The 27968-nt window shown below is 40.3% G+C and overlaps 1 protein-coding gene across 2 annotated transcripts in view; it reads left to right on the plus strand.

Moving 5' to 3' along the window:
- Nucleotides 1–27968, plus strand: part of ptprfa (protein tyrosine phosphatase receptor type Fa) — a 488466-nt gene that overhangs the window by 287033 nt on the left and 173465 nt on the right. For both annotated transcript variants that reach the window (XM_080195322.1, XM_080195323.1), the window contains exon 5: nt 2595–2783. In XM_080195322.1, the coding sequence (XP_080051448.1) occupies nt 2595–2783 (189 nt within the window). The remainder of the gene's footprint in view (nt 1–2594; nt 2784–27968) is intronic.

Here is a 27968-nt window from a genome sequence, read left to right on the forward strand (position 1 = left end):
TGCTTTCATGATTGGGTGAAATTTTCAAAATATAACAGCTTCTAACCCAGGTTCTTAATCTGCGCGTGGAAAACATAACTGAGTCCATGCTGAATGAAGGGTATCTGGAAAAATTCATTAATTTTGGAAATGGGTTTTTCAGCAGGTCCTGCTGGACATAAGGTTTGATGACCCAGATTGTCTCAACAACAGTGCATTGTGGGGAAAATGAACAAATTCAATAAACTCATCAGTGAGACCTAACTGACTGTTGATCTGCGGTTAAACACTAGCACTTTGAAGGATTGTGGAGATGAATGTGTACAATTTCACCTCTATTACCCCTTGAGCTCAAACAGGTTATTTTGCTTGTCAAGGTTATGTTTTTGAATTTAAACACTAAAACAGTAAAGTCTGCCATTGAGGAAACCACTGTGGCTGTTAAACTCATTTTAATACAGAGTGATGTATATTACATGCTCTCTCAAGTCCTTTCTATACAAATATTTAATGTGAAGTCATTTATCTGTATGTGCTCAAATATGAGCTTCATGGTGTGAAAAGTACTGATGATTTCAGTTGTCAAAAATGTTTTCCTAATTAATTTGGGAGTGGGGAGAAAGAACATCTTCCAAATGTTTTCATTAATTTCTACAAGTGAAACAAACCCCTTTATGGTTACAAAAATGAAGGCATGTGAAATGAAAATATAAGTATAGTGTCAAAGTTGAGCAGGTTATTGCAGTTTTGGGCCATTACCCTTAAAATGGTCATATTGGGTATAATGAACTAAAATTCCAACAAACCAACAAAAAGAAATTTTTCTGTAAATTGTTAATAGTTCTATGAGGCGCGTTTATTTTTGTTAACAAAGCAACTTATTTAGTGCATTTAAAATAGAAACATGTTACAAGAGAGAAGAACATAATAAAATGGTCTCCAAGCTAAACAGGTAGATGTTAGGAGCTGGGTCTCTGGTGGGTTTTAAGGTGGATCTTAAAGGAGAAGAGGCTGAGAGATTATGGAAGGAGCATGGGGATTGAAGGTGTGACTGCAAAGTGGGACATAGGAGGAGAAAGATAAATAAGGCCATAACTCAGAGCATTTGAAAAGTTTGGAGCAGGTTGTGGTGATGAAGAGGTGGGAATCATGAAGTGCTTCAAAAGATGAGATTCTTAAATAAGAAGCTTTGGGCTCTGGAATGATGTAGGATGAGCAAAATGAAAAATGAACAGAACTTAATGCAGACAAGAAGTTAGCAGCAGGGTTTGGATGAGCTGTATTTCAGTGAAGATGGAGGATAGAGGGTCCAGCCAGAAGACCATTGCCTCCTCCAGTTTTGAATTTTCCAAAGACAGAGTTGGGTTGATGCAGACTGTATTGAGGAGATAAAACTAAGCAGTGTTTGGAGAACCTGTGTGGTGCAGAATTCAGCTTGGATTCAAATGTGATGCTGAAGTTATCATCAATCTGTTGCAATCAGAGATGGAGATGGTGCCTTGAGGAAGGTAGTTGAACTAGGATTTGTTGCAAGGGCTAAAAGTATTGACTTTGTTTTTTTTCAATATTACCTGGAGAAAATTGGCGTTCATCCAATATTGGATAGCACAAAAATAATAACTGACTGGAAAGATTCATACAAGTGGTCACAGTAAATACAGAGTGACAACAAGCCATTCCAGGACTATGGAGGGAACAAGGAAGTTGGAGATGGAACAAATGAGGTTCCAATTGTTAGACTATTGCTTGCAAGGGCAATAGCATTGAGGAGGAAAGTGATGAGGATGGTTTTTAAAGGGATGTGAACAGCTTCTTAAGAGAGGGAACCATATACGATGTCAGCTGGAATGGGATGTTGTAAGAGTTGTAATTGATTTAGCAGAAATTGTGTCAGGGAGATTGACACTTAACTTAGCAAGGATGTTGGTATACAGCAAGAGAAACTGAAGAACAATATGAATTTAATATTTATGCAAATAGCCTAGAAAAGGTTGGGCTTGAAGGGCAAAAGGAAGAGGCAGTAGAAGGGCAGGTGAAGTGACAGTGCTTCACACGTTGGTGTGGAGGGAGTCATTGAAGAGAGGTATATGAAGATGGTTTGTAATTGAGAAAAGAAGCTCGGTGCTATCTTTACTCTCCAGAATAACCCTGAAGCAGTGGATGCTTTGGGTAGAGGAGAATGAGGCCTAACGGGGCTTGATCTGTCTGGGCAGATGTTGTAATGGCTAAACTACTCGTATTCAAGGTACAGTGTGGTTTGCATACTTTTGAGCAAAGATGGATCAGAGTAAAGATTTAACTGAGGACAAGGATGGGACCTATGATAGGCTTTTCAGAGAATGCCCAGAAAATAGGCGTGGTCGTTAACTTATCCAAAGTTCTTTCAAGCTTTGGATGTTAGAAAGACAATAAGAAAGAAAGCAGGGGAGTAGTGATTGATTGGAACAGAAAGTGGAAGATGGGATAATTTATTTGAAAGGGTGGTGGAAAGGGAATAAATGGAAGAGCCTGACAGCCAGCAATATTTCAACGCAAAATGTGTAAGATGACCCAGGAGGTAACTGCAAAAATTCTGAAATTAACTATAATGCTGATTATCACCTGTGTTTTAACAGAGGAACAGCTGCCTCATGGATTCCCCACCATTGACATGGGCCCACAGCTGAAGGTGGTGGAACGGACCCGCACTGCAACAATGCTCTGTGCTGCCAGTGGGAATCCAGACCCTGAAATCACGTGGTTTAAGGACTTCCTGCCGGTGGACACTAGCAACAGCAACGGACGAATTAAACAACTCCGATCAGGTAAGATGTTTCCTACCAGCTATTTATTGATCTGTTTGCTTATGTGGAGGTTGGTGTTTAGTATGAAGCTAGATACTTGTTTTTGTGCATTTTGTTTTCTAATTACATTTGATATTATTCAAATCAATTTTGATCTATTTGTTTTAAATAGACAGCATTAGCCATTTTTTCGGTCCATGCATTTGATTGTTTACCTGACAGTCTAAGAAGGTACATCCAGTGATGTCAATATTTTATTACTTGTCCACCGGAAGTGAGCAAAGGTGAGAAGTTCCCTCTGAAAATTGTCTAAGCAGTGGAGAATTATGGTTGAGTTTTGTTTGCCTCCTCTGTAACTGATGTATAATGGCAATCAGTAATAATTTAACTGAGTTTTGATACAGAATTAGTGGTCTGCTTGCCCAATAGCTAGTTGGCTTATCATATTTCCCAGAAGCAGCTTTCAGTTCTTAAAAAGTGATAGATAATTGATGAATCAAATCCTATTTATGTTCATTTTTTTGGAGCATGCTTGACACATGAGGCAATCTATCACAATGTTTAACTCTTTTAATGCAAGATGTTTGGAATTTATGTCCAATATGGAGGTTATACTCTCTTCCTGTAGAGGCACTTAGCCAAGTGAGGAATGTTTAAGTGCAGGTTAGCAGAGCTAAGTATTTGGGAGACCAGCTGTCCATGGGGATAACTTAAATTTTAATCAGCTAAAACTGTACAGTTTGCCAGAGTAGATTGCCTTTTCGGCTATAGACTATGTGTCGGTTCCATTGGTGAGCCTGGCTGTTTAACCAACAATACCAATGTAACTGCCTGGCCCAAGTATTCAACTACTATGTTTATCACATAATGGACTTGTTTCTGAACCTTAGTTGTTATGCTTATCCTCTTCAATCCACCTTGACTCCAAAGGGATCTACCTACATTTCTTCCCCACTCTTTTCAAAGTGGCAAGTTCTGTGCTATTGTATTAATAATGCCGAGAAATAGTTAAAGCTATGTTTCCATTGAAAAATAATTGTGGGCAAAACTAGAGACCATCAATGTAAGATAAACATAAAGAAGGCAGATAGAGAATTCAGAAAATGTGCCTTCACCAAGAGAATTGTGAAAATGCTGGACTCTATACACAGGTAGTAGTTGAGTAGTCCAGGTGGAAGCTGGGTATGTACGTGAGAGACAAGGAAAAAATGCAAAGTCTGAGGTCACGTACCAACCGACTCAAAAACAGCTTCTTCCCTGCTATATTCAGACTTTTGAATGGATCCACCTCATGCTAAGTTGATCTTTCTCTACACCCTAGCTATGACTGTAACACGATCTGCACTCTTCCCTATGTACGGTATGCTTTGTCTGTATAGCATGCAAGAAACAATACTTTTCACTGTATACAAATACATGTGATAAATCAAGGAATAGAAGGTTTTGCTAATGTGTTGGATGAGAGGATGCTTCAGTGATGAATTAGTTGAGAAGAAGGATCTGTTTCTGTGCCAGAGACTATATAATTCTGTGCTTAATATGCAAGCTAAATGTACTTGCCATGTGAAATAAATCTCCAAAAGATTCCTTTCTCATTGGTATCTAAGACCAATTTTGTAGATCTCCAGGAAAAGAGATATTTTCCCTATGATTAATGCTGATTATTGATTTTTACATTTGATTTCAGAGGTTCAGTTATGAAGACATTCACTGTGTCAGGTGTCTATATAGGAGGTGCTCAAAAATTGTTCAGAAATAAATAACCATTGTTTAATTGCTGTTCTGAAAGGGTAACCTTTCCCTTAATATGTTGAAAGAAAAAAAGGAAAGATGAAAGTTAGCTTCGTATCTGAAAAGGTGCATTTTCTGGCTGTTATGGAGAAATATGTTTTGTATTTTGGTTTCAATTTGATGGTCTCTTTGCAAATATACAAATGCAAATAAACACAGATACTCATTATCAACAGTTTGAGTTTATAAAAAATTTTGTTTGTTTTTTGGTTAGGTGGTGGTGTGCAATACATTCAAAATGAATGCAAATATTTATAGCGATGGTTTATGGTATATTGTAGTTACAGAATCCCTCAATTGTTTTTAATAATCTTGTGGGGGAATATGAACAGCCTAATCTTTAAGTTCTTAAATGGCTGAGCATCATTTGAAAAATGTTCTAATTTTAGTAGCAAACTTTATACAATTCTACTTTCAGCTTTGGTTGGGTGTGTCTGTGATACATAGTTCTGTCAATGTATATGGTCAGACAATTAATTCCTATAAATCTTACACACTAGAATGGAATGCAGATTTTAGAACGATCAGGAACAGACTAGCTGAGGTAAAAGGGAAAGAGATATTTGTATAGAAGACTGTAGATTGTTTTGTTTGAGTAAGGAATTGTATGGTTGTATGAAGTTACATCAAGTATACAGCACAGAAATAGGATGCCCTGCCTACATTATACTGGTGTTTATGCTGTATGTAAGCCCCCTCATGTTGTAATTTACCTCATTGTGTATTCTTCTATTCCTTTTTCCCTTGTGCCCTTATCTAATTTTCTCTTAAATATATCTATGCTACTTGCCCCATTTAAGTTGGAACATCCTACCTTCATATCAGTGTTTGGGTGAATAAGTTTCTCCTGAATTTCCTTTTGGGTTTACTCATAACTATCTTTAGATTTATGACCTTCTGCTTTTGACTTACTTTAAGGTGGAAATATTTTCTCCATATCTATCAAACTCTTAATAAGATTTTTAAAACCTCTTTCTTTTTTAGAGAGACAAGCCCAACCTTTCCTGGTACATGTTTTTCATCAGTTCTAATGCCATCCTCATGAATCATTTTGCCCCTTTTTTATTGCTTCTATGGCCTTTTCATAACATGGACCAGAACAGTGTAGAATTCTCTCAACTGTGGCTTCAACAAGTGTTTGATACAAATTTGATGTTAACTTCAATACTTTTCAGTTTTATCTATTGTTGCAGAATGTTGCAAGGAGGAATGGGTAGGGCTAGGGAACCGTGGTGCACCAAAGAAGTTTTTTTGTTGGTTAAGAGGAAAAAGGAGGCTTATGTTCGGATGAGACGTGAGGGCTCGGGTAGTGCACTAGAAAACTTTAGATTGGCTAGGAGGGAGTTGAAGAGTGAGCTAAGAAGGGCTAAAAGAGGACATGAGAAGACTTTGGCTGATAGGGTTAAGGAGAATCCTAAGGCGTTCTATAGGTATGTTAAGAACAGAAGGTTGGTTAGGGCAAGATTAGGGCCAGTTATAGACAGCAGAGGGAAGTTATGTGTGGAACCGGAGGAGATTGGAGAGGCATTGAACCAATATTTCTCTTCGGTGTTCACGCAAGGGGACATGGATATAGCTGAGGAGGACACTGGATTGCAGGGGAGTAGAATTGACAGTGTTGCAGTTGATAAGGAGGATGTGCTAGATATTCTGGAGGGTCTGAAAATAGATAAGTCCCCTGGTCCGGATGGGATTTACCCCAGGATTCTCTGGGAGGCAAGAGAAGTGATTGCAGAGCCTCTGGCTCTGATCTTCAGGTCGTCGTTGGCCTCTGGTATAGTACCGGAAGATTGGAGGTTAGCGAATGTTGTCCCATTGTTTAAGAAGGGGAACAGAGACTTCCCTGGGAATTATATAGACCGGTGAGTCTCACTTGTGTTGTGGGCAAGGTTTTAGAAAAAATTATTCGGGATAGGATTTATAGTTATTTGGAGAGTAAAGAATTGATTGGAGATAGTCAGCATGGTTTTGTGGCGGGTAGGTCGTGCCTTACTAACCTTATTGAGTTTTTTGAGAAAGTGACCAAAGAGGTGGATGGGGGTAAAGCAGTGGACGTGGTGTATATGGATTTTAGTAAGGCGTTTGATAAGGTTCACCATGGTAGGCTTCTGCAGAAAATGCAGATGTATGGGATTGGGGGTGATCTAGGGAATTGGATCAGGAATTGGCTAGCGGATAGGAGACAGAGGGTGGTGGTTGATGGTAAATATTCATCATGGAGTTCGGTTTCGAGTGGTGTGCCTCAGGGATCTGTTTTGGGGCCACTGCTGTTTGTAATTTTTTATTAATGATCTGGATGAGGGTATAGTTGGGTGGATTAGTGAATTTGCTGATGACACCAAAGTCGGAGGTGTGGTAGGTAGTGATGAAGGGTGTCATAGTTTGCAGGAAGACTTAGACAGGTTGCAGAGCTGGGCCGAGAGGTGGCGGATGGAGTTTAATGTGGAGAAGTGTGAGGTAATTCACTTTGGTAGGAATAACAGATGTGTCGAGTATAGGGCTAACGGGAGGACTTTGAATAGTGTGGATGAGCAGAGGGATCTAGGTGTATGTGTACATAGATCCCTGAAAGTTGGGAGTCAAGTAGATAAGGTTGTTAAGAAGGCATACGGTGTCTTGGCGTTTATTGGTAGGGGGATTGAATTTAGGAGTCGCAGCGTCATGTTGCAACTGTACACAACTCTGGTGCGGCCGCACTTGGAGTACTGTGTGCAGTTCTGGTCCCCACATTATAGGAAGGATGTGGAGGCTTTGGAGAGGGTGCAGAGGAGGTTTACCAGGATGTTGCCTGGTATGGAGGGGAGGTCCTATGAGGAGAGGCTGAGGGATTTGGGGTTGTTTTCGCTGGAAAGAAGGCGGCTAAGAGGGGATCTTATTGAAACATATAAGATGATTAGAGGTTTAGATAGGGTGGATAGTAATAGCCTTTTTCCTCTGATGGAGAAATCTAGCACGAGGGGGCATGGCTTTAAATTAAGGGGTGGTAGTTATAGGACGGATGTCAGGGGTAGGTTCTTTACCCAGAGGGTGGTGAGGGATTGGAATGCCCTGCCTGCTGCAGTTGTAAATGCGCCTAGTTTGGGGGCGTTTAAGAGATCCGTGGATAGGTTTATGGACGAGAAGGGATTGGTTTAGGTTAGTGGGTCATTGTTTTGTAACTGGTCGGCGCAACATCGTGGGCCGAAGGGCCTGTTCTGCGCTGTTATGTTCTATGTATGTGTGGGGAAGACTTCCTCAAATTTCAAAATGCCATTGATAAATGAATTGGATTGAGTATGAGCTAAATTGAAAGAGGCCTTTTGAAAAAACTGATCAAAATATGTGAAAATAGATTAAGGAAGCATTAAGAAAAGCCAGGATGTATTAAAGAATCTCAATTTTAAAAAAAGTAAAGCATTTTACATTTAAAAAAACTTGCTGATGAAATGAGCAATGTTACTAGCAACCTGCTTTCTACTGTGCCCTTATTGTGCACAGCCCAATCATTTAGGTGCCTTTCCTGTCTTTGCACATGCATGATAATTTTAAAGGACTAACTTGTGCATGGCCTGCCAGGAAATTATGGATCACTACGCACCTTGGAGGGAACATTGGTCACTGCCAAATCAGCAATTTGTTGTCCGTTTCAAATTGATCTTGAGAAGCTGCTAATGAGCTGCTGTCTTGAATTGCTGCAGTCCATGTGGAGAAAGCACTTCCTCAATAGCGTTGAGGTTCTAGGATTTTGATCCAGTGGTGGTGAAGTAATGGCCATATATTTCCAAATATATGTAGGAGGCGAAGGCAGTGGCTGTGTTGTAATAACATTGGTTTAGTTATCCAGAAGCCCAGGCTGTTGCTGTAGGGATACAAGTTCAAACCCCATCAATAAATTAACAATTCTGGAATTAATATCTACTCCCAGTAACAATGACCATGCAACTATTGATTATGGTTAAAAACCTATGCTTTAGGGAACAAAATCTGCCATCCATGCCTAGTCTAAACTAGATATTATTCCAAACCTAAAGCAATGTGCTTTACTTTTAAATGCCCTCTGAAATGACCGAGCTATTCAGTTGTTGCTGTTAGGTATGGAATTGCAGAACTTTGACCCAGCAATGAGGAAGTAAAGGCGATATAGCTGTGTGACTTTAAGGGGAGCTGGTTCCCATGCACCTGATCTTTTTCTTGGAGGTAGTAGTCAGATTTATAATGGTGCTGTTAATGAAACCTCAGCACATGTTGCTGCAGTGCATCTCGTGGTGGGTTCGCACTACTGCCGCTATGGATCGATGGTGGAGTGAATGAATGTTTAAGGTGGTGAATATTTACCAATCGAGTGAACCAATCTGTCCTGGATGGTATCAAGTTTCTGGAGTGTTGTTGAAGCGGAATGCGTCCAGGCAAGCAAGAAAGGATACTATTATGCTCCTGCCATGTGTCTTGTAGATGGTGGAAAGAATTTTGGGAGTCAGGAGGTGAATCAATTCCTATAGAATAGCCATCTCCTCAATAGTTTTTATAGCCATTGTATTTGTCCAGTAAAACTTCCCCCAACCAAAACGTACATTTTGATGGATTCAGCAATGGAAACACCCTTGACTGCCAAGGAGGGACAGTTAGTGTCACTTGTTGGAGATGGTCATTGCCTTGCATTTGTGTGGCATGATTGTTACTTGTTACTAAATCAACCCAAACCTGAATGATGTCCACAGTTTTGTTCCACACAAACACTGCTTCATTATCTGAGAAATTGGGTGGAACTGGAGACTGCAATCATCAGCAGACATTGTCACTTTTGTCCCTACACTGATCATTGATGAAGCAGCTGAAGATATTGGGTCTAAGTCCTTACATGAGGAACTCCTGGGACTGAGATGATTGATCTTCAACAGCAACAATGACAACCATCTTTCCTTGTGCTAAACATGAATAACTATTGGAGAGTTTTCTCCCTGACTGTCATTGACTTCAACTTTACTTAATTTTCTTGATGCCACACTCGGTCAAAATTTGCTTTGACACTAAAGACAGTTACACTTACCTCAAGTTCACTCATTTGTCTATGTTTGGACCAAGGCTTCATTTCACTGCAGTTTGATACAATTGAGTGGCCTGTTAGGCTGTTTCAAATGGCAGTTAAGTGTCAACCATATTGCTTCGAATTTAGAGTCGCAAATAGGTCAGATCAGATAAAGATATCAGATTTCCTTCCCTAAAGGATATTTATGAGCAAAATGTGTTGATGTGACAATCTATAGTTTTAGGTTCACCATTATCAATGCCAAATTTTTATTCAAGATTTATTTAACTGACTGACTTTAAATTTTCCAGCTGCTATAAAAGGATTTGAACTTGATCATTAGGGTGTTTGAATTAGAACATAAGAACATAAGAAATGGGAGCAGGAGTAGGCCTACGAGCCTGCCCCACCATTCAACAACATCATGGCTGATCTGAAGTGGATGAGTTCCACTTTCCCGCTTTCTCCTCATAACCCTTAATTCCCTTGTCTGTCAAAAACCTATCTACCCGTGATTTAAATATATTCAGCGAGGTAGCCTCCACCGCTTCAACGAGCAGAGAATTCCAGAGACTCACCGCCCTTTGAGTGAAGAAGTTCCTCCTCAACTCCGATCTAAACTGCACCCCCCCCTCTCTCTCTCTCTCTCTCTCTCTGTCTGTCTGTCTCTCTCTCTCTCTCTCTCTCTCTCTCTCCCCCCCCCCCCCCCCCCCCCACTTATTTTGAGGCTGTGCCCTCTAGTCCCGCTATCCTTTCTAAGCGGGAAGAATCTGTCTACCTCTACCCTATCTAGCCCCTTCATTATCTTTTATGTCTCTATAAGATCCCCCCTTCAGCCTTCTAAACTCTAACGAGTACAGACCCAGTCTATTCAATCTGTCTTCATAGGCTAACCCCTTCATCTCCGGTAGCAGCCTAGTGAACCTTCTCTGCACTCCCTCCAAGGCCAATATATCCTTTCACAAATGCGGTGACCAAAACTGCACACAGTACTCCAGTTGTGGCCTCACCAGTACCCTGTACAGTTGCAGCAAGACCTCCTTGCTTTTATATTCTATCCCCCTTGCTATAAAGGCCAATGTTCCATTTGCCTCCTTGATCACCTGCTGCACCTTCAGACTGGGTTTTTGCGATTCATGCACAAGGGCCCCCAGGTCCCTCTTCATGGAATTACTAGTCCATTGACAGAACCTGTCCTATCCACCAAGTTTAAATACTAGTTTACCATTACTGAGCCTCAATCTCTACTATTTATTAAAAAATAAATATATTTTGTTTACAGAACTATAGTTTTGAAACTTCCAGCTTATCTGTTTAGTTACAACAGCATTAATTTTTCAAAATATCAATTCCAATCTTGGAATTCTCTCAAAATATTGTTTGTAATAAATAGACATAAATATCATTTAAATTTGACTGTAGATGCATAGGTTAGAGGATTTGTGGGTAAAATATGTATGGGGGTAGGGCCTGGGTGGGATTGTGGTCGGTGCAGACTCGATGGACTGAATGGCCTCTTTCTGTACTGTAGGGTTTCTATGATCTACTATGATGATTTGATCCCTTTTTTTCTTCCCTTTCTCTTCCGTCCCCAAAGCCCAGAAAGTTACTTTGGTTATTTTATTTCCCTCTGCTTTATCCTCCTTCATAAACTTAAACTTAAATTTGAACTCTTGAACTTGAAATTGTCTGATCAATTGATGTTAGGTTAAGTTTTCTTTTCTTGGTGATATTTCTCTTCCCACCCACCATGCTGGTAATAGACCAAATTATTTGTAACTAGTTTTTCCTGTGTACTGGAGCCCTATTAAGCACTCCATTTCTCCTCCCAACTAATTCCTTTGTTTAAATGCAGTTACGTAGTTCATTTCGGAGTCCTGACTTCATTGAAGTTTGTTGATTTCCACGTAGATAATTGTCAAATGTTAGTAATGCCTTAAAAGGCAGCAGAATGTGTTATAATGATTGCATGATGTTAGTTTGTATCTTCCAATTACAGCAACTAGAGTGAGTATTGATATTAGCTGATGCACCCATTTGATTTTGAGGCTAAAGTTAAATGGTTGCAAGCAGCCACCTAGAAAATGTGACCCTTGGAGCATATTTATTGAATCTGCACTTTGTTTTTATCAGAGCAAGAAAAGGCTTTTAATGTTAAAATATTGAGAGCCAGCCACTGTTGCACTTATGTAAACATTGACATATGTGAGTCATCAGGTGTTTAGTTTTCAGATCCAATATAATTTCTTGATCTGCTATAATCATAACGTATGATAGAGATGGTAGTTCTTTAAAATGATTGGAATTACATAAGCGTTAAATGCTATTTTGTTTGTCAGTTTAAAGATGGAGAATCACACTAGTTAGTTATTATGCAGTTGCCCAGCAAGGCTGTAATATTTAAGTGTGTAAGGTATTTAACAACATCTAATGCCTATTTTGATGAATATATATAACATCTACTACGAATATTAGGATTGATCTAATCTTTTTCATCTTGTCCCTGATGGGCTTCTGTTTGACAATGAAACTGTACATCCTAACACATTCCAGGACTGGGATATGTACAAAGAAATTCTGAATTTTGGATCGTGGAATTCAGCCCTGTTACTTTTTTCCAACTTCCATCTGTCCCAGTGGGCCATGACTCAACCTGTCTTTAATCTGCCACCAATTCTGACCTGACTTTGACTTGCTTCGTGAGATTGGGAGATGCAGAAGCACTGCCCCCAGTGGCTGCTGCTCCTGTATGCACCTTGCAGATCATTTTCTTGCAGGGGGCCATTTTCTTGGTGCTGTCACTGCTGCTGGAGCCACTGCTGCAGCAGGACGACTGGATTTTCTTGCTTAATCTAGGACCCTGTTACTACTAAGGTGGCTCAGTCTTGACCCAACTGCAGTCTGCCATTCTTTTTCAAACTCTGGGCCCAGAAGGAAGGGAGATTCCAGTTGGCCATTGTCTCAGCCACATTCCACCCTCAGTAGTGTTTGCTGCTTTGTGCTGCTTCTGGCTTGGCCCACTTCTGGACTTCGATCACCGGCCACTTGGGTAGTGCCAAAGACACTTCATTTTCTGGCCCACCGGTTCTGAGTCCCTGGGCCCAAGTTACTATTCATTTTGGGTGGTAGCCCTGGTCAAGGGGGAACTGCAGCCAGTTACTGTTAACAACAACAAGGAACTGAGTCCAGGGAGATTGGAGAAATCCAGCTTTGATTTGTGCAGGAGTAGAGAATGAAGACGGCATAAATGATTGAAGCTAGGTGGGGAGAGGGGGAAGTAAGGGTTATGAATGAGGGTTGGTGGAATGGGGGGGTAGGAGTGAATGGGTCAAGTGAGTGACGTGTGTGGAGCAGAAGTGCATGATGGGACTGAGTGAGGAGGGAAGTGATATGAATAAATAGGTAATTGGAAAGGGCTGTGGAGTGTGTGTGGTGGTGGTGAGTTGGTAAGTGGATGTCATAGGGAGAGGAGCTGATTACAATCTGTAGGTGGGTGATGAAGACTGAGACTTCTATGACCATGGAATATGGCAAGCTTAGCTGAAACATATAAAATAACTTTACAAAACATCTTAAAGTGCGAGATGATCATATTATTATGACTTGTATGTTGATTGATAATACAGAAACTTTAATAACACTAAATGTTATTATATTGTTTCAAGGCTGTTTTGTTTTTGCTGGGGTTTGGGATCACAATTTTTGAGATTTTTCAAAATATATTGGTTGATGGGATGTGGGTTTCACCGTCAAGACTAATATTTGTTCTCCATCCCTAATTGCCCTCGAGAAGATGGTGGTAAGTTAAATTGCGGTCATGCTGGAAATAATTTGCTAAGTGGGTTTACTCGACATTTCTGGAGTGGAGGGCTTATCTTATGAAGAAAGGGTGAAAAAGTTGGTCCTATACCCATTGGATGAACAGAAGGTGATCTTATTGAAACATGTAAGACCTTAAGGCAATTTGATTGGGAAGATGGTGGGGGCGTGTTTCCTCTTGTTGGGGAGACGTGATTGAAGGGACAGCTTTAAAAAAAGAGGTCTCCCCTTTAAGATGGAGACGAGAGAGTATTTTCTCTGGGGGTAGTCAATCTGTGGAATTCTATTTCTTAGAAAGCAGCTGAATTTATTCAAGGCTGAGTTGGATAAAGTTTTGAATGACAAGGGCATTGAAGGCTATGGGGGGGCAAGTGTAGTTGAGACCGCAGCCATGATTTTATCAAATGATAAAGGCTGAAAAGGCTGAATAATTACCTCCTACTCCTAATTCCAATGTTCCTAAGTGCTGCCACAGTTGTTTGCTTCGCTTTGCACGTACATAATCCAGCAAGGTCACGTTCTATTGTCTGTATGGACTTCACCTTGTATTACGTGCACCAGCTGTATTGAATGTTGAAATTCTGAGGTCACTTTGGTGATTTGATACAAATGCATTGCTCTGTCTTGGTAATGGTAGGCAAACAAAGGAAAAACTCATGTTTCTGCCCACTTGAAGTCTTGTTCCACCCATTTGAAGTGGCCTAGAAGCTTTTGCAATTCAGTAAAGAAGATGAAAAAAAGCTATTATTACATGATTCCTTGTCACAAGAAAAAACTTTTTGGTCTTCAGCCACTATTTTTTCAGGCTTTTTTTGTCTTTGGCCAAACTCACCCCAGTATATAAATAACAATACTGGAAGGTATTTTTTCACTCCATGGGTTGAATTTTACAGGTCAGTCGCAGTCAGGAAAGTAGGTAAGCTTGGATCTGTAAATTCAGGCACTGTGCCATTACTTGTCAAGTAGCTTTAAATTTCATTGGGATCATTATTTTTTGAGTAAGATGGTCTTGAGGACGACCTGCAGAGGGTTGGCCAAGACAGGATTTGAAGAAAACTGGATTATAATTGGGCACAGAATTATTGCTATTCTGACAAAGTTATGGCCCATTGTTATTTAATTAGCAAGCTGAAAGACTCTGTTTGTCAGCTATTCAAGTGTGACAGCTTACAGCTAAACCTCTCACAACCTTAAAGATTGAATTCGGCAAAATTCATTGGCCTGTCGGTGGAAATTTGATAGTTGAATAAGTTGTCCAGAAATGTGTGAACTTTGAACCTGCTACCCAAATCCTCTTTGTGATATAAATAAATTTTCACTTGTTTCTAATATGGAGATCAAAGCTATTCAGACAATTAACAGCAGCAAAATAGGCATAAAGATTCTAGCCATAATCCCAGCTATAGTTGTTTTTCAAAAAAAATGTGGAACTGTGACTTTGTTTATCTATTTTCTAACCTGACGTGCTGTGGCCAACTCAAATGCAGCTCCACTTGAGTGCAAGTAAAATACCGACTGGAACTTGACCACCTGGAGCTTGCAGCTTTGTGACAATTCAATACAATGCATAGTTAACTTATTAAAATATTGAGCAAATTCCAATAATTTTTAAAACTAAAACAGTACAACAGAGATTCAAATAAATGTACAATTGTCTAAAATATAACAGATGATCTAAAACATAATCTTTGGCTGTCTGGTGTTTTTTTGATTACAGTGAGTGAGTCTGGTTAAAAGGAGATTTTTTTTGACTCTAATACTATTTTTCAAGTTGGTGGACATATCCACTTTTAGATCCTCAAATCCATTCACTGAGCTCTGTATTATTGTTGTGAGCCTACATATTTTTAGAACTTTTTTTGAAAAAAGCAGCTAGGTCCACATTAATCTAAAAATGCTTTTAATGAGACATATGACTTTTAAAGCATGCTTATTTTGGAATAAGGTTTTATTGGTGTAATAGTTGCAAGGTAAAGATGACCAACTCAGCAAATAAATGAACCAGGGGTTTATTGGGAAAACAGCTATATACAGGATAGAGATAGGAATGCTTCTGAATTCCATGACTCCTGGACTCCAACTCTCAAACAATCGCCTCTCCACGATTCGCCTGATGGGTCCTGTGACCGACGATATCATCTTTACCCAAAACGAAGTGTATGTCACCACACCCCTCCCCCTTCAATTTTTTAATTATTGTTTTCCAATAATAAACCTATTTACAATATTAAAAAGCAAAAGTGGGGAAACTTAGTCTCTCAATCAGCAAGTCTATTGGCGATCATCTACTACTTTCTAAAGCATCACAATTCTTTAACAGGTGCTTCATCAGGAAGGCTTCCAGTTTGCACAGGCACTCAACTGCCTGTAAACTCTACAATTCCTGCTGGAATATTACTCGGCCCTTCCTCAGAGTTACCAAATTCGGTTCTGTTTACCGCTGCTGGAACCACAATAGCAGGAACAGACTGATCAGTGGTACTGTGAGTGGTTCTCTTCTCCTCAGATGGTCTGCATGCTTCATTTTCTTTCCTTGTATGCCAACTCAAAGGACACTGGATGTGTCTTTGCCGTGATTGTGGGACGACACAGTGATTAGCGCTGCTGCCTCACAGCACCAGGAACCTCAGTTCGATTCCCGGCTTGGGTCACTGTCGGAATCTCTGGTTTCTCCCACAGTCCAAAAGATGTGCTGGTTAGGTGCCTTGGCCGTGCTAAATTCTCCCTCAGGATACCCCAACAGGTGCCAGGGTGTGGCGAATGGGGCATTTTCACAGTAACTTCATTGCAGTGTTAATGTAAGCCTATCTGTGACACTAATAATAAACTTTAAAAAAAATTCATTCCAGGGGTCCAGTCTGGGCCAGCATTGAAATTTCTTGTATATGCTAAATCATTTACCTCAAAAACCCTCTCACCCTTTGTAGAATCATGGTATTTCTTCTGTGTGTTCTGTTTTGCCTCCCCACCAAATTTGGAAATATTAAATCAAGTCTAGTCTGAAGACATCTTACCATGAGCAACTCGGTGGGAGTCATGTCTGTAGTTGCATGGGGCATTGTTCTGTATGGCAGTAGGAAACGGGTCGGTTTAAGTCATAAAGATGCAGAAGATTGTTTCATCGTAGCCTGCTTAAATATTTGGATAGCCTTTTAGCTAATGCATTTGAGGTCAAGTGATAGGGTGCTGTTAACACAAGCTTTGTGCCACTAGCTCGCATAAAGTGTTGAACTTCCTCCTCAGTGAACGCAGTCCTTTTATCAGAGGCCAGTATCTCGGGTAACCCATGGGTGGCAAATGTTTGCCGCAGTTTATCTATAATTTCCAGGGAGATGGTAGCCTTCATGTCATGTACGTCTATCCACTTGGCGTGAGCATCATTAAGGATCAGGAACATAGTGTCCATGAAATGGCCCACAAAGTATACATGGAGACATGCCCAAGGCTTACCTGGTTATTCCCAGGGGTACAACAGAGTAAACTTTACTCTGCTTGACACTGGTTACAATGTTTGACCAGGTCATCAATATCCTTGTCAATCCAGGGCCAACACTTGTAACTTAGTGGCAACATTTTCATTTCTGAGGTGCACACAGTGCAATTCTTGCAACAGCATCCTTGCAGGAACAGGGAAAACTATGCTAATTACCCATAACAGAACGCGATCCTTTCAAAATAACTCACGTTTTCTGAGACAAAATGGTCAAAATTGCATGAACTTATTGTAATGGAAACTCTGAAGGACTATACATTTGTCCTTAGACAGTGAGGGATTTTTTGGATCCATACCTGTTGTGTTGAAGCAGGTATCGTGCCCAAGAAGTTGAGGATGAGGATGATTTCTTTTGGCACCAGTGGTGGTGAAATTGTCTATGGCAAAGGAGGGTGACTTAATGCATCTGCCTTGCAATATGGATGCCAGGCTCATGTTGGAATGTGTAATTGTAGGCCACTAGTAGCAAAGGCCATTGTTGGATCCTAGCTGACACATTGGGCAGAATGGCCTTGTCCTCTGAATAAGCCCACGAGTGGTATATGATTGGTAACAATGTGATGTCCGTAGACGAATTGACGAAACATTTTCATTCTGTAAATAATGGCCAAACCTTCCTTTTCTATTTGAGAATAGACTATCTCAGCATCAGAGTGTTCTAGAAGCATAAACAATACTTCTCTCCACACCATCTTCCATTTTGTGGAACAGTACTGCTCCTATCCCACAGGGTGAAGCATTGCAGGTCAGAACCATTTCGTTCAAGGGATCAAAATGAACTAAAAAGTTTGATGACAGCAATCCTAATTTATTTGTTCAAAGGCTTCTTTTTAAGATTCACTCGAATACTACCCTGGCACTTTCTGAGAAACTTGTACTAGCAATGTGATAAGACTGGGGATGATTTGGCCGTAATAATTCATTATACCTAAAAAAAAGATTTTAGCTCTGATATGTTTCTGGGTGCTGGAGCTTCCTTGATTGCCTTAATCCTTCCCTCTGTAGGATGAAGTCCCTGTGTGTCAACTTAAATCCAAGTGAAGTGACTTTGTGAGCTTGAAATCTTTTGCCTTATTCCTGCTTTTTTTTTTAAATCTTTGTAGAACTTCCTCAAGATTTGCTAAATATTCTTCCTCAGAATCCCCTACAATTGACATGTTGTCTAAATAGACCAACACCATGGGAACATCCCTTTCACAAGCTTTCCAATGTCTGCTGGAATATCGTGTGCACGCTGAAAATACTCCGAATGGCACTGGGTATATTGAAATAAGCCTCTATGGGTGTTGATTGTTATGACTTCCCTTGATGCTTTGTTAAGCTCCATCTGCTGGTAGGCTTGGCTCATGTCAAGCTTTGTACAAGTCAAAACATCCCAGCTAATTTGGCATATCTGTCTTCAATTCTAGGTATTGGGTACCAATCCAGTTTGGCAGCTTTATTAATTGTCATCTTATAATTGCCACAGATTCTGTCAGTCCCATCTGGCATAACCATGGATACAGTGGGGGCAGCCCACTCCGGGAACTGCACAGGCTTTATTATTATTCATATGTCTTCCAGCTGCTTGAACTCAGTTTCTATTTCTTCATGTAAAGGTAGGATACTGGACAAGCTCTGAAGAACTTGGGTGTTGCCTGGTGCTGTTGTTGTACACAGAACAGTACAGCATAGAAACAAGCCCTTCGGCCCACCAAGCATGCGCTGATTATATTGTTTTACTTAGACCAACTGCCCATTTCCCTCTATATCCTGTCTGTTATGTGCCTATCCAGATAAACCATAAGTGTCGCTAACATATCTGCCTCAACCGCCTCGATTGGCAGAGCGTTCCAGGCCCCCACTTATCCTCTTGTAAAAAGACTTGCCCTGCACATCGATCTTGAACATTTCTCCCCTTACCTTGAACTTGTCCCCCCACCCTATTATTTCATCAACTTCTATCAGGTCCCCCCGCAGCCTCTGCCTTTCCAGGGAGAACAATCCCAGTTTATTCAATCTCTCCTCATAGTTAATACCCTCCGTACCAGCCAACATCCTGGTAAACCTTTTCTGCACTCCCTCCTAGGCCAGCACGTCCTTCTGGTGCTGTGGTGACCAGATTTGGACACAGTATTCCAAATGTGGCCGAACAAATGTTTTATGTAATTGTAAATAATTTGCCAACTTTCATACCTGATGTCCCGGCCGATGACGTATGCTTTCTTCAACACCTTCTCCATCATTGCTGCCAGTTTTGAGGATCTGTAGACCTGTACTGCTAGATTTGTGTGTCTATACTCCTGGTGGTTCTGCCATTTATTTTATAACTGAATTGGATCCACCAAAATGCATCCCCTCACGTTTGTCCGAATTAAATTCCATCTGCCATTTCTCCGCCTAATTTTCCAGCCTATCTAAATATCCTGCTATATCCTTTGACAATCTTCATCACTATCTGCAACTCCAGCAATCTTAGTATCATCTGCAAACTTGCTAATCTGACCAGTTATAAGAACATAAGAAATAGGAGCAGGAGTAGGCCAACTAGCCCTTCGAGCCTGCCCCGCCAGTCAATAAGATCATGGCTGATCTGTTGTGGCTCAGTTCCACATTCCTGCCCTCTCCCCATAACCCTTAATCCCCTCTCTTATCAAAAACCCATCAACCCGCGTCTTAAAAATATTTAGCGAGGTAGCCTCCACCACTTCAACTGGCAAAGAATTCCAGAGATTCACCACCCTTTAAGTGAAGAAGTTCCTCCTCAACTCTGTTCTAAACCGCCCCCCCCCCCCCCCCCTTATCTTGAGGCTGTGCCCCCTAGACCTGCTATCCTTTCTAAGCGGGAAGAGTCTCTCCACCCCTATCCTATCCATCCCATTCATCATCTTATACATCTCAATGAGATCTCCCCTCATTCTTCTAAACTCTAACGAGTACAAGCCTAATTTATTCAGCCTCTCCTCATAGCTCAACCCCCTCAACTCCAGCATCAGCCGAGTAAACCTCCTCTGCACTCCCTCCAAGGCCAAAATATCCTTGCGTAAGTACGGCGCCCAAAACTGCACACAGTACTCCAGCTGCGGCCTCACCAATGCCCTATACAGCCGCAGCAAGACCTCCCTACTTTTATATTCAATCCCCCTCGCGATGAAGGCCAGCATCCCATTCGCCTTCCTGACCACCTGCTGCACCTGCAAGCTGGGTTTTTGCGACTCATGCACAAGGACCCCGAGGTCCCTCTGCACCGTCGCCTGCTGCAGTTTTTCTCCACGTAAGTGATAATCCTTCCTACCATTATTCCTACCAAAGTGGACCACCTCGCACTTGCCAACATTAAATTCCATTTGCCATTTCCTGGCCCATTCGCCCAGCCTATCTAGATCCTTCTGTAGACTCTCCCCACCCTCCGCACAATTTGCCTTTCCACCAATTTTGGTGTCATCAGCAAATTTCGACACCCTACACTCGGTTCCCTCCTCCAGATCATCTATATAAATGGTAAATAGCTGAGGCCCCAGCACTGATCCCTGGGGCACTCCACTAGTCACCAACCGCCAATCCGAATAGCACCCATTGACCCCCACTCTCTGCCTCCTATTTGACAGCCAATCCTCTATCCACGCTAATACCCTACCCCCAACTCCATGCCCCCTGACCTTCTGCAATAACCTCTTGTGAGGTACCTTGTCAAACGCCTTCTGAAAATCAAGAAAGACCACATCCACTGGCTCTCCTCTATCCACCGCCCTAGACACATCCTCATAGAACTCCAGTAAATTTGTCAGACACGACTTATGTTTTCTGCCAAGTCATTTATATATATTACAAACAACAGAAGTTCCAGCACTGATCTCTGCGGAACATTACAAGTTACAGACCTCCATTCAGAAAACACTTTCCCACCACTACCCTCTGTCTTCAATGGCCAAGCCAGTTCTGAATCCATCTAGCTAGTTCACCCTTGATCCTGTGTGATTTAATCTTTTGTACCAACCTACCATGAGGGACTTTGTCAAATGCTTTACCAAAGTCCATGTGGACAACATGTGCAGTCCTTCCCTCATCAATCATTTTTGTCACGTACTCAAAAAAACTCAATCAAATTAGTGAGACATGACCTCCCTCATACAAAAACCATGCTGTCTGTCGCTAATAAGACCATTCAGTTCCAAATGTGTATAGATCCTATCCCTAAGAACCTTCTCCAATAATTTCACTATAACTAATCTATAATTACCCAGGTTATTCTTGCTACATTTCTTAAATAGTGGGACAACATTGGCTATCCTCCACTTCTCTGGGACCTCACCTGTGGCCAATGAGGAAACAAAGATTTCTGTTAGAGACCCAGCAATCTCCTTGTTTATCTGTCTGGGATAGATGCCATCTGCATCTAGGGATTTGTCTACCTTAATGCTTTTTAATACAGCAACACTTCCTCCCTCATACTGGTGACTTGCTCTAGAGGGTTTACATACCCCTCCAGTACTCTATCAATCAACGTGTCCCTCTCCTTTGTGAATACCAATGCAAAGTACTCATTAAGGATCTCACTCACTTCCTTTGGTTCCACGCATAATTTCTCTCCTTTGTCCTTGAGTGGACCAACTCTTTCTCTAGCTACTCTCTTGTTGTGAATATATGCATAAAATGCCTTGGGATTTTCCTTAATTCTGCCTGCCAAGGACATTTTGTGACCCCTTTTTTCCCCCCAACACCTCTGTTTGATATCTTTTATATTCCCCCTATATTCTTCAATGCTTCATCTGTTTGTCCCCAGTATTTTCAAGGTTTCTCCAGTATAATGGCCAGCTTAGACATTGTGCTTTTTCATTTCAAGGGTTGGACCCCATCTTGCAAATATCAATAGATCTGGTCTCCTAAGACAGTGGCAGAGGCTTCTGTGTCCACTTCCATACTTAATGGTCAACCATTCATTATTGTCATTATCACAATTATGGATGACTTGTTTACTTCAATAAACTTCAATTCTGCTGCTAGTATTTTTTGTATATTGAGGCTATTCATACCACAAACTAATTTATATCCCAGCACATTGTTGGGTGTTGATGTGCATTCATACTGCTCAGCCAGTTGCCTTAACTCTGCCATGAACATCATCTCCCTTGGGTTTCTCATTGTTGAATTAAATTGGTATCACTGCATAATCACTGATGGTTTTGGGTTGTGGTGTTCCTTAATGCAATGAGTTGCTCACAAGCTTTTGTATCGGGTACCTCTGGGGAGGTCAGATTTCAAACAAGGTTGTAAATCTGAGCCCCACACGTTGGTAGATGGATGACCCTTTCTGCTTTTCCTCCCCCTGATTTCATTGGCCTTATCAGAGATGCTAAACATATTGGACCTGCTGTTCTATTTCAGGGCCAAATTGTTCTCATTTCTCAATCAGTGGCATTTTGGCACTCAGGTTGTCACAGCAATGGTTTTCAAGGGTGTTCAATACAAGGACCACACTCCCAATTTGTAGCAGATGACAGAAAGGGCTCCGATTTACTTTGTTGCAGGATGTGATCGCTGTGAGGTAAAGATGACCAACTCGGCAGATAAACTAACAAGGGGAAGCAGCTATATACAGTACAGAGATGAGAATGCTTCTGAATTCCACGACTCTCACTTCGCTGAGATTAGTATGATGGCTCATATGACCCAGATAACATCCTGCAAACAAAAGGGCATGTCACCACAGTTGGTGATATGGTTTTATGTTCTTATTAGAATCTAACCCTACCAAATTACAAATGTATAGGCCATTTTGATTTTAATATCCTCCTCTAATCTTTTCTTAAAGTCACAGATTTATGCTTGGTCCTGCTACTTTCTACCAACTTGTTCAAGTGGCCAATCTTCAAGTGTGAAGCGAGACAGTAATTATTGGAAAGCTACTGAACAACGACAGCACCATAAAAATGACCTTGTCTCTGATTAGCACTTTCATTATTCTGTGTCTATACTGTAGAACAGTTAGGTATGAGAATCTCTCATTTTCTCCTTACCACTTACTGACTGTTGCTTTAGAAAATGCAGGGAATTAATATAATTGGACAATGTAAAGTATTGGGCACTACTACTACTACTGAGTTTTAAAATAATAGTTAGTCTGCTACATAATAGAATGTTCTTAGAAATCAGACATTGTAATTTTTAGAGAATTGTTGCATATACGGTAGTGTGCAATTATTTCAAAATATTTTGTACATTGGGGGAGGGAAAGCTAACAACTGGTAAATCATTAACTGCATTTTAACAAAGATTTTTGTCCTGTATAATTTGAGTTTATTAAAATTTCTCTTAGCTAACTGGCATGCAGAGATTTGGCCCACACTATTCTTCCTTGGCACAGGCTGTACGGTGGCATGTTTGTTAATTCTTAACCACTTGTTTGAGGAAAGGGACTCTTGTTCAGTGTGATAGCTCGATTCATGCAGGTGCATCCTGAGTTGTAACGCTTTTTTAAAAAAAAGACGCGAGATATGCATTCACCAATCTGTGGTTTTGTAGTTCAGAACTTGAATATTGTTGAAAAGAGGGACTTGTTGCCAAAATGTTTTGTCTTGCACTCATCAGGACAAGTGTAAGAATGGCAAATTTCAAAGGGTCACAACAATTGATGACAACAATTCTCATCTACGTGAGAAAAGGGTGTTTGCTTGTCAAGTCATCTCTGGCTCAGTAATTACCATGGAGTAAACATCCTTTTATCGTTTTTAATTTATTCTGATGGTTTGAAATTTGGCATTCTTGTGCTTGTGCTATAGAATGAAGATGAAAAACTTGTATCGCTTTCCAGCAATATTCACCATGCTTTTATGTTAAATCCTTATCTATCAATAGTTTTAAAGAGTCTCACATGGCATGGTGTGTCCTGTTTAATTCTGTTTTCTGTCTCTCAGTTGAACTTCTCAGAATCCTTTGGTAAGTGCTTGGTGTTCAGACTACAGTATGCATAAAAGCAGTGGTGCATGACATTCTTCTACTAACTGAGGCATACCCTTACCATGTCTAATATCTAGGCTACGTGTCACAGCGTAAAAACTCATAATAAACCTTGACCAAATGATACATCCCTCTTGCTGTCCAGGAAAAGGTTTAAAATCTGATGCAATGGTTGACATGGTGTTTAAATGAAAAGGATGAAAGAATATGAACCTTTTTCCCTAATATTCTGCCTGCAACGCAGTGCTGTCTGTGTGATTTACTCGCTGAGGACTGATTGTTAACCCAGAACTTTTACAAGTCCAGGCACTTACATGGATGCTGCACTGCTGAGGACAGCTTTACTAACCTTCCTAAGGAATTGCTCTGACTTGTTACTTTGCATCAGCCTTTTCTGTTGCTTAAAAAGAAATATATATATATACTATATATAATAATCTAATTCTTTTTTCTTTTGGTTTTCTTTATTTTTTTTCTTTCTCTCCTGTACTAATGCTTCTCTTTAATCTTATTTGCATTCAAATTACCTCACCAGGTGGTACACCAATCAGAGGTAAGAATGCTGAACGTGCTCAGAATCATCATCCTCACTCCATTTCCCCTTTCCTCCAATGTTCTCATTTCCCAACATTCTCTTGACCCCAGCATTTTGCTTTGCCCATCTTTCCCTTTCTCTCATTCTCAAACTACTCCCCCACCCCCCCATCTGTTTCAACTTTTCAGTGTATATAGTGGTTTTTGTTCTTTTTGTTTATATATACCTTTTTTTACACAAAATGGACACAAATGATCATTTGTCGGAACCACTTAATCACTTGAATAAAATCAGATGAACACGTGTATTTAGTGCTGTGCCTGAATCTGGTTCTAGTGTGTAGAAAATGAATGTCTCCAGGAGTACTGACCCTTAAAATCATGAAAAAAAAGCTGATATTCATTAGAATTGCTGCAAAATTTTATGGCTTGATCACATCAGCATAAATCAAACCTCCATGATTTTTGACTCTGATCAGCTAATATAATTATATCACACTCTGGTTTTCAAGCTATGTTCATTTGCTTACCATACAAATCAACAATTTAACTTTCAAATATACATGTTAGGGGAAGAAGAAGGGTATTTCACAAACATATAGTTTGAAGGTTAAAGTTAGTTCATTTTCCAGTGTCTCTTATCTGGTCATTGTGCAAATGAATGTGAACCAAGGCAAATTTGTAATCTAGGAAAAAAACATCCTTCTTCAAAGAGTGGTAGACAGCAGTTCTCAAACAGAGTCAACACTGATAATCTGCCATTCAAATCAGTAATGTTCAGGTGAAATTGATTCTGTTTTTATTAGATGGTGTATTTGTTTGTCTGGAGTACTCTGCATTCAGTAAAGCAATAGATGTTTCAGGCCGTTGTCAGCTTTTGAGAATATAACAATATTGCCTTCACTGAATTATGGATTTAAGATCTTCATGGGGGTGTAACAATCTGCGAACTTGGATGCTTCAAACATTGTAAAATTTGGTGTCACGATTTAAGTTGTCTGTGTTCACTTTTTAAGTGATGTAGGCAATAAAGGCATGTTGAAATTACATCAAGTATTCAAATTCCTCCACTCCCTGCCACACACTCCCATACTTCGTTTCATTGCACCTATTGAGATGTAAATGGACATATTGTTTTCCTTCCAGATTCGTACAATTTTTACCTGTAACATTGGACCCCATCGAGCCCTTCCAGATAGGTTAGCCCCAACACTTCCACTCTGTCACATCTATGAACCTGTATCAGATGCTTCTCTTCACCTGATCCCCAAATTCACCTCTCAATTCTAAAATTCCTGCTGGCAAATCCTAAACAAATAGTTTGTATACATTCTTTCTCCCTGTACTATTCACAAAACTCCTCCCTAACTATTTTGAAATCTTCAGCCCATGGCAGAAAAAATCAAGTGTTTGGTTAAGTAGGGGGAGCACTGTGTTAATTCAGGAAGACCTGGTTAACACATAGATCATAGAACCCTACAGTGCAGAAAGAGGCCCTTCGGCCCATCGAGTCTGCACCGAACACAATCCCACCCAGGCCCTACCCCCATATCCCTACATATGATACCCACTAATCCCTCTAACCTACGCATCCCTGGACACTAAGGGGCAATCTTAGCATAGCCAATCAACCGAACCCGCACATCTTTGGACTGTGGGAGGAAACCAGAGTACTTAGAGGAAACCCATGCAGACAGGAGGAGAATGTGAAAACTCCACACAGACAGTGACCCAATCTGGGAATCAAACCCAGGACCCTGGAGCTGTGAAGCAGCAGTGCCAACCACTGTGCTACCGTGCCACCAAGTCAATGAATTTTAATGCAGAAAATGTGAAGTGATAAATTTTGGAGGGAGAATAAAAAAAGCAAACTTGGACTAACCATTAAGTTTTTAAAATAAGTGAAGAGGCGATACTTAAAGGTTCAGACTGGAAATCTTTAAAAATTAGAGGACACATTAATGCACTTTTCAAGACATGCATATTGGATCCTAGTTTTTTCAATAAGAAAGTGCAAAAGCAAAAGGATGATGCAAAACCTATATAAATTATTGACTAGGCCACAGTTAGTGTATTGTGACCCAAGAATATGGAGAGGTTACAAGAGAAGTGCTAAACTGGTGACTCTGATTAATGCCTTCAGTTAACGGCAGAGTTTTAAAAAAAAACAGACTAGGGCTTTTTTCATTAAAAGAAATGTGCCAAGGAAGGTTTGAGCGGGGTTTTAAAGTAATGAGGTAATTGAGGCAAAACTATTTCCACTAGTTGGCATAAATTAGTGGAATTACCAAGAGAAGAATGGAGGAGATATTTTTGTGGAGGGTTTATTCGGACTCAGAACATATTGCTGCCAGTAGTGATGAATTACAATACATAGTAACTTTAAATTTAGAAGTAGATTAATATTTGAAAATTAAAATTACAAATTAAAAAGGCAAAGAAAAGCAAGTAAGAGGCCTATAATAATAGGAGACAGTGGTGTAGTGGTTTTGTCGCTGGCCCAGTAATCCAGAGACCATGGATGATGTATTGGTGACCTGGGTTTGAATCTCACCTTGGCAGATGGTTAAATTTTGAATTCAATATAAACAAAAACTGGAATTAAAAGTCTAATGATGACCATAAAACCATTGTTCGATTGTCATAAAAAACCTATCTGGCTCACTAATGCCCTTTAGGGAAGAAATTTTATCTACATGTAACTCGAGATCCACAGCAATGTAATAGACTTCAAATCGTCCTCAGGATTGGGCAATAAATGCTGTGGTTCAGTCACTGATGCCCACATCCCAGGAATTTAATTTTTAAAAATTGAGCTTCCTGTTCCCTCAGGCCAACAGTCGTCACATTGGGTCTCCTGCCCTTTTCTAAACCTGCAACTGACATCTGTTTTTTCCATATTACTTGGGCTCTATTGATTTTTTTTTAGAATGTGTTGTTTCTAATACATTATTTAACTAGTCATTTGAGTTGTATCAAATATCGCTTCCTTCCAATTTGCACAGCTGATAGGTCACTACTTTCAACTGTCTTTGTTTACTTGCAGCTCAATGTGTAATTCCAGTGTTTTTATGCCTTCAGATAGGTTAGTGGCTTAGGTTGTTTGCACACCCAAAATGTGTACAGCAATTCACTCTGTGGCCACAGATATACTCCACCTCTGGTTTTACCAAATTATTGGATGAACTTTGCATCATGAACAGCCAGCGGGTGGTGGGGTCAGGGAAGGGATGGGGCAGGGAAGAGGTACTGGACTAAACTAAATACGCAATTTGTGACAATGATGTAATTTTCTATTTCGTTATTGGGGTCAAGCGCCACTGCTCTGTCTCCTGGTGACATTGAAGGTCTAGGCACTGGAACCATTCAATCATCGACTGTACTTAATAAAATTAAGCATTACTTCAATTAAACCATCCATTTCATTAAATCATTACAAAATATTTCTCATATTTGAATTTTAAAAAAGAATTGAAATATGCTTTACATGAATTAAAATTTATCCTGTTTAAATTAAGCAGAAACTATTTTAAAAGGACACATACATATATAGATGAAACTACTATAATAATATTACTAGCCCATTTCTTTGCTGTTAATTAAGTTATTTTCAATCTAAATAGAATTA

This window comes from Carcharhinus amblyrhynchos, chromosome 9, assembly GCF_965287045.1.
Source record: "Carcharhinus amblyrhynchos chromosome 9, sCarAmb.v2.hapA, whole genome shotgun sequence".
NCBI classification, from domain to species: domain Eukaryota; kingdom Metazoa; phylum Chordata; class Chondrichthyes; order Carcharhiniformes; family Carcharhinidae; genus Carcharhinus; species Carcharhinus amblyrhynchos.